Source organism: Aegilops tauschii, chromosome 6 (genome assembly GCF_002575655.3).
Source record: "Aegilops tauschii subsp. strangulata cultivar AL8/78 chromosome 6, Aet v6.0, whole genome shotgun sequence".
NCBI classification, from domain to species: Eukaryota; Viridiplantae; Streptophyta; class Magnoliopsida; order Poales; family Poaceae; genus Aegilops; species Aegilops tauschii.
In genome coordinates, this window is record NC_053040.3 from 67,395,093 (window position 1) to 67,403,126 (window position 8,034).

The 8,034-nt window shown below is 44.3% G+C and overlaps 1 protein-coding gene across 2 annotated transcripts; it reads right to left on the reverse strand.

Moving 5' to 3' along the window:
* Positions 1-1,307: 1,307 nt before the first annotated feature.
* On the reverse strand, positions 1,308-6,481 carry LOC109767079 (reticulon-like protein B23). 2 transcript variants are annotated; one of them, XM_073501028.1, is made up of 5 exons: positions 6,175-6,446; positions 5,593-5,874; positions 2,378-2,519; positions 1,997-2,066; positions 1,308-1,900 (listed from the first exon to the last, which is right to left on the reverse strand). In XM_073501028.1, the coding sequence occupies exons 1-5, from the start codon at positions 6,345-6,347 to the stop codon at positions 1,788-1,790; spliced, it is 780 nt and encodes a 259-aa protein (XP_073357129.1). In that variant the 5' UTR covers positions 6,348-6,446; the 3' UTR covers positions 1,308-1,787. The 2 variants fall into 2 exon arrangements, with proteins under 2 accessions (XP_073357129.1, XP_020181424.3); XM_020325835.4 differs by lacking the exon at positions 5,593-5,874 and having other exon boundaries at positions 6,175-6,481.
* Between the last annotated feature and the right edge of the window lie 1,553 nt (positions 6,482-8,034).

An 8,034-nucleotide genomic window follows, 5' to 3' on the forward strand; every position in this document is an offset into this window, starting at 1 on the left:
GCGTACGTTGCAACAGTACTTCAGTCCATCCCCCTCAATATTCAATTCAAGAGGACGCTAGCCGGTAATCGTTGGGAAGCTTGGCTCCATTTAGTGAGTAGACTGATGGAGGTCCAGCTGTCTCAACAACCCGATCAGTTGCGCTGGAAGCTTACTAGGACTGGGGAGTTTACAGTTAAGTCAATGTATCTCGATGTTATAAACTCTAGTTCCATTCCTAGTTCTAAACACGTTTGGAAAGTCAAAGTTTCTTTGAAAATTAAAGTGTTTATGTGGTTTGTACATAAACAAGTCATCTTAATCAAGGACAATCTGGCAAAGCGTAACTGGACAGGACCTACTAGATGTAGTTTTTGTGATCGGGATGAAACTATCAAACACCTTTTTCTTGACTGCCCGCTGGCAAAAGTGCTATGGCGGACGGTGCACATAGCCTTTAATATTACTCCTCCGAATTCTGCCAGCATGTTATTTGGAACGTGGCTTAACGGGATAGAGGCCGAAACAGCGACACATTCACGTAGGAGAATGTGCTTTATTGTGGGCAGTCTGGAACTGCAGAAATGACTTGGTTTTTAACAGAACAACAAATTTTCATTTTTTGCAGGTTATCTTCCGAGCCACTACGTTGATCCGTATGTGGTCGCTACTCACTCCGACGGAGGCTAGGGAGCGTTTGGTTACTGGATCTATCCGGTGGGAGATGGTAGCACGGGATATGTTCAACCGGTTTGGATGGCGGTCATGTAATAAAATAGGCAATTAGTTTCCCTATCTTTCTTATGCCAGCCGGTTGTAGCTTTATGGCTACTTTTTAGGCTCTGTGTGAGCTTTTCTTTACTTTCATTGCGACTTTAAGACCTTTGTTGAACCTATTTGTTTTTTTATAAAGTTGGTCATATGCATCATTCTGATGCAGAGGCCGGGGAGCCCCCCCTTTTCGAAAAAAAGAAGTTACCTGAAGATTTGCAACAATTATGCTTGGGTGCCCGTTCCCTCGGGAGGTCTGGTACGAAAGGTCCTTCTTGGGTATCATCTTCATCGCTTCACGCTTGTGGAGCTTGAGTTATTAGAGCAACTCCAACGCGCCGACCGCAGGCAGTTGCTGCTTTGGCAACTGCCGCATTGATTCACTGGACATGCGTCTCTCTGTATAGACACCTCTAATGGCATCCCCTCAAACTATATATATACTCCCTCCATCCCAAAATAAGTGCCTTAACCTTAATACAACTTTGTACTAGAGTTAGTACAAAATTGAGACACTTATTTTGGGACGGACGGAGTATATATGATCACATCATCAATAAAGAGAACAACTGTTCACTTTTACATCTCTGTCTCTTGTCTCTTGTTTTACATCTAACAATTTCAAAGGGTAAAATTGCATTGCTACTACTTGTTGAACCATCATGGTGTATTGTGGACTGCCATTTCCCCTTAAGTGACACCCCCTCCAATCCAAAATAAGTGTTGTGGTTTTAGTTCAAATTTGAACTAAAACCACGGCAGTTATTTTGGATCTAAGAGAGTAACTCAGGGAGATAAAAATCTCTAGCTGCTCACCCTACTATGCTTGTGTGAATGCCCTCTTCTTTTTTATTAATGTCACATTCATCTCCCCTTTAAAAAAAGGGAACGCACATGGCTGCACACGTGGCGCACCAGTGTTCATCTTAAAACAACACTGGGGACGGTTCAAGCTATTGGCCTCCATGGCCATATGCAGAACTCGAACAATGAAGAAATAAAAGGATCGGCAACGGCAAGACATGTACATGAAGAAATCATGTGGTATCCTGGGCGCCGCCCAGCGAGTCTCTTCCTAAAGGAACCCAAGGGAGCTGATCAAACTGGTCGGTGCTTTGCGCGAACATGTAGAGGGAGAAGATGCACAGAGCTGGCAAAGACAACAAATGGAAATGCAGAAGGTGTTACGCCAGCAGATCTGAAGCGTGCACAAGTAATACAGTATCAAGCAGTGTGGTCGAATTACCAGCATAGGCAATAGCAGCGCCTGAGACGACCCTTCCCAAAGCTGCTAGGAAATACAGAGTAAGAACCACCTGCAATGCAAGGACGCAGATCTTACCGTGAGCTAAACCACATGTATGAAAGCCCTATAGCACATAGCTGATGGGTCAAACATCAGAAGCTGCGTTAGAATGAGGTGAGAAATTTGATCTCTTTCCTCCGTGCCCTTTGTATCGCAAGAACACATTTTGGAAACATGCAAAACTGTCGTTTTCACAGAGAACCTCGACAGGATATTAACACGCAAGAGCTGTTAACATACAAAAAACTGACCGAAGATGATTATTTCTCTGCCTCAATAGTTCCTCCAGAGAGAACATATGAAGTTGAGTTCTGAGAATACCTTGAACAAGAGTTTCTTGTCATGTCCAGTTGCAGCCACCCTCAATACAGACTCCGCAGCTCCAATTGTGTTAGCCAAGGACGCAACTATACTATTTGCCATCTCTTGAGAAATCTGCCACTCAAGAGGATCCACAGGCACCCTACATGCAGAACCATTTGCAGCAAAATGAGTTACTTTGAAACAACTGGGATAACAATAACAATATGCACATCAGCAGTCATCACTAACTGAAGAATATGATTGCCATCATTTGTGACATATCCTTTATTAGAAAAACAGATAATGAAGATGTACAAGAAAAGAACAAAACAGAAACATGATCTTTACCATCCAAAATAAACATGTATTTTCCCCTAATAAAACTATTTCCTTATCTGTATTGTTAGTGTGAACAAATTGCCAACTACAACAGTCCATACAATTCGTTAGTTAAGAAGCCATTAGTGAATAAATAATAAAAAAGGTAGGACTTCCAAAAAAATGCATAATTAACACAACTTGCTACAAGAAGCCTCGGAAATGTGGACGAGCTTACTGAATAGGGACTATTGTTGCTTGGACCTTGCAGACTAGTATCTAAAAAAGTAAAGTTGTACGAAATTCATCCTTCCAGGGAGGAGCACCATCAGACACTTCAGTGCGCGTTCGCTAAATCTCCAGCTGCCAGATTCTCCAACTCTGGGTCCGGAGCTGGGCCAAACCGCCTAAGTCCTGGTGTTGATAATGAGAAGCTGGCGATCGTTTTAGTGCAATTGAGGAATTGGGGAAGATGGGAAAACCGAACTCCTCCAAAACAGTGAAGCAAGAGTTGGCGGAAATTACAGCGCCATGCCACCGGCAAGTGAAAACTCGTACCGATTCTCTCCACCCCCCTTTCTCTCACGTTCAGGTAAAAAAGATTCTCACCCATCCCCTCTTCTCCTCCCCCTCCCCCACCCCACGATTCCCAGCCGCGACGAGCCCCTGCTCAAGCTCCACCACCCCCGCCCACTGCCCTGTCGTCCTTGCATGGTCACGTCAGCCCGCTCGCCTTTGTCCTCGCCACCGCTCGCCCTCGATCTACCTGGCGCGGCCCAGCCTGCTCCTCCCGCGCGTGCGGGTCACAGGCATGACATGCTCCATGTGCACGGGCGCCGTCGAGGCCGACCTCTCCACTCGCGCGTCACTGGATCCATTGGAGCTGAGCTCCTCCAGCCAATTCTACACTGCACACGCTGTCCAACCTCGTCATCCTCTCTCTGCTCCGTCGTCATCTACATGATAGCTGGGATCAGCCACCTGTTTCCTTGATTGCTGGGCTGAAAGCCCAGGTTGATATCCTTCTGAGCCGGGCCACATCCAAGGCAAATGGGCTGCCAACCCAGGCCAGTGCTGACGATGGAGAAGCTGTGCTCCCGAATGTTTCCTCAACTCCGGTTTTTGGACGGGAAGCTGGGCTGGGGAGTTGGGAGAAGAGTTGAGGAGTTGGAGGGTTACAGAACACACCCTTAAGCTGCATTGGTTTGACATGAGAATATAAATGGTTTGATAGGCCAGTTTTATTTTCCCAAATTATAATATCAGGAAACAGAATCCCATGAAGCAGGGATGGAACATATGTGCATTCTTCTTACTGCCCCTTGGATAATTGCCAAAAGCATAGGCTGAAGGGTCTACACATGTTTCTAATATTTGGAAAATTTAGACAACTTGGTATTCATTCCTAAGTCAAAAGAGGACTTAGCATTCTATTCAATAAGTAGAAGTGGTGATATAAGTGTTAGGAAATATGAAACTTGCATTTCTAGGGGGCCAAAGATATATACAATGTACATGTGGTAAATATGCAGGAAACCCCTTATACAGCAGAGAAAATGTACAGCTATACATGTAAACATAATATAACTAACACCCCTGTTGATGTATAATGTGCTGCCTAGTCTCTTCCATCAGATCGGTCTTTTGGTTGCATTGGCTAGAGCATGCACTTCTACATGGTATCGGAGCCAAGAGGTCTTGAGTTCAAGACCCGGCTGGCGCAATTAAATTGCAGCCCACTTTTGGTCCACGTTTAGGCCTGAGGGAGCCACACGTGAGGGGGAGTGTTGACGTATAATGTGCTGCCTAGTCTCTTCCATCAGATCGGTCTTTTGGTTGCATTGGCTAGAGCATGCACTTCTACAACACCCCCCCCCCCCCCCCCATGGTAAATCCATGCTACGCTCTAGTCTGGGACTTCGTAAAGAAACCCGCCAACTGTAGCTCGGAAGGCACATATTGAAGAGCAATAACCTAAACATCATATTTCCTTTATGAGCATCTATATTCTTTACTGTTTGTACACACACATTTTATTATCATATTGAAACTAGCAGAATACCAGGCTAAAGGAGAGCAAATTGACATCCAAAAAAGAGAGACAAAAGAACATGGACAGCGGATAAGAAAGTTACTTATTGGCATTCTATATGAAATGAATGATTCTTCTTGGAAAATTGATACCGGTCACAAGTCCAGATATCTTACCTACATTGAAAAGGAAATGACTAAAGTACTGCCACACGCTGATCCTAAAGCAGACCACATATCAAGTCTATAGTTAAGATTTTGAAGAAGCAACTTTCACATGTTCTAGAAATTATGCAAAATGGCAGTGGGTTTGGATGGGATGACGCGAGGAAGATGTTAACTGGAGATAGAGAGACGTATATGGGCTGGGCAAAGGTAAAATATGTTCATTCAATATGTAAAGCAAGCTGCTCAGTTTCATGTTTTTTCATTACAATTTAGTTTCTAATGGAAATTTATGCTCTTTTTTGTAGTCCTGTGAGGGAGCAGTCCTCTGTACATGAAGCCTATGGTTTATTTTGACAAGCTATGTGAGGTCTATGCTAGTGATTTGGCTAAAGGAGGGAGTGCTAAACGTTCCAGAGAAGAAGAAATTGTAGAAGGTGGATCAACGGCAGATGCAAAACCTATTAGCCAAGCAGCCAAGGAGAATCCTCCTGAAACACATGAGAACACAAACCCATCCGGTGGTTCTAGGCCTGGTCGTAAGAGAACATACCCTAATGATGATGCACTTGAGTCGGGTCTTATAAGCCTGTCCAAAACAATTGCTAAGTTCTTGGAAGCAGAGCAGGAGAATGCAAAAACCATTAATGGTTTACAGAGGGCATTTATGCATGGAGCTGAAGTTCATGAGCAAACATCAGCCAATAGAACCAAATTACTTGATATTCTCCAAAATCTTGAAGGTCTCAGTACTGAAGAAGTTATTATTGCTGTTTGTGTCATTGGGGGTGATGCTGGAAACACACAACTTTTCATCAAATTCCGTGACAATTGCAAAGTGGTGTTTGTTCGCCAGGAGCTCAAGGTGGCCAAAAAATAAGTGGATGTCCAGATTTAGGTCTTCAACTGAATTGGAGTTGTTCATACAAACTGAACTGCCGCAAAATAAAGCGCGCCCGAGCCGCCCCATTTTTTTCTGTGCCCGGTGTGAAGTTGCAGACCTAGACAATACAGCCGATTCAGTTTGTATGAACAACTCCAATTCCTAGACCCACCAACCAAACAAAGGAAACTAATTCCCTGTCAAATTCCCACCCCAAACCAAACGTGGGATTGGGACTAATAAACCACTTCCCAAGTCTAATCCTCACAACGTTTTTGGTTCGTGTGAATTAGAGATGGGGATCAATCAACTCCCTCTCATAAATTCCCGTTCCCTTTTCCCTTAAACTACCAAACACGCTGTAGAAAAAAAGAGCGGAGCTGAGGCACGGAAGAGACGAGCCGCGGGAGGCACTCACGAGATGTGCAGGTGGCGGAAGAGGAGGCCGAGGATGGAGAGGGAGCAGAGGAGGACGAGGAGCACGTCGGCGGCGAGGGACACCGCGCTCGCCCGCCGCACCGCGCAGTGGTAGTAGACCAGCCCGCCGCAGACCGCGCCCACGGCCCAGCGCCAGGATCCCCCCGCCCCCATCACGGCCGTGGCGTCGACCAAGCTGCCCCCGCCGCCGGCTCGGCTCTGCTGGTGGCGTCCGTCGGTCTCTCTCTCTCTCTCTCTCTCTCTCTCTCTCTCTATCACACGCGCAGGACACGTATCTTGGACTTGGTTGTCATGGGCCCTGGGCTTAGTTCGGATGGAGGCCATAAGCTGAGCCCGGCAGGTCCTGCCATGCGCCGTGTTGTCTACAGCGACATGGGCCGGCTCGATAAATTGCTCCCTCACCCATGGGTTCGCTTTTCACTGCATGCAACAGTAGTGAGCCAGCCCATTCATTAGCCTGCACACTGCGCTCGCTACGTTTGATGTGCGTTCGCTTGGTTAGTTCGCATTGCTAGTGCGTTTGATGCGTTCGCTTCGCTAGTTGGCACTACGTCCAGAATTTTTTTTTCTTAAATATGCACGAGTGTGCATATCATATATTAAAGAAGAAGGGCAAAAAAAATACCTTCACCTTAGTTACAAGCGTTTCAAAACACTCAACCCTTCACGCCTATCCCACCTCGCTAGCCGACTAAAGAAAGGGTTTGCATCCCCTTTTAGCAGGCCGGCCAACAACCACACTAAACCCTCTAGCCTAATTCTACTTAGTAGCACCTCACACGAAAGCCGTGCTCCGTTAAAGACAATTGCATTTATGTGCTTCCATAGTTCCCACAAAGTTAGCCCTAGGATGATGCGCAAATCCTTTGTGCTAATATACGTCGAGAAATTTGAAACTGGATTAGATTAGGTTTCAATAAACTTTTTTTATGCAAAAAGCCAAAGAAAAAAATTTGAGCCGGAAGCACGGTATTTTTACTTTTTTTTTTCCTTTTTTGGAAATACAGATTTGTGCCTCCACGAGATGCAAATCTTTACTTCTGGCCGCAGCACAAAAAAACATGCAAAACAGATCATGAGAAGCACACTTGCAGAAGCAAATATGTGTCTTTCACACACAAAAAAACATGCGAAAAAATGTCAATATTTTTTGTTTCTGAGAAGCACAGCTGTGCTAGCTGTGCCTTCAAAAGAAACGAATATATGCTTCTCGTGAAAGAAAAAAAATTATCTTTCCAAGAAGCACAGTTGTGCTAGCTGTGTTTCTCACGGAAACAAATATGTGCCTCCAAAAGAAACGAATATATGCTTCTCGTGAAAGAAAAAAAAACAAAATTTTCTCTTTCCGAGAATCACAGTTGTTTTTCTCGCGGAAGCAAATCTATGCATCCATGAGAAGCAAATTTGTACTTCTCATGTAAGCAAAAAAAATCATGATTTTTCTCTTTTTGAGCATCACAATTGCAGCTGGACGCTCTACTTTAAAAAAAATCAACCTCCCTCTATTTATTCAAAAAAGGCAAGGATCTCTGTCAAAATAGTTTGCAAGATACAGTCTAGAGGTACATGAAGCCACACCTTACACAAACTAGTACAATGCCCGTGCGTTGCCACGGGCTCTTGAAATAGTTTGCAAGAGTTATATAAAGATAATGCATGTTAAATTTCACACGTACAGACAATATAACACAGACATAATTATTTAATAATTAAAGTACATTTTTGCAATGTAAATTGCCAAAAAGAAAAATTAACGGCATGTCCATGTAACAAACTTAATGGAGTTCCAACTAAACATCTATTATAAAATTATTAATATCTAGGTTATACGCTTAAGAAA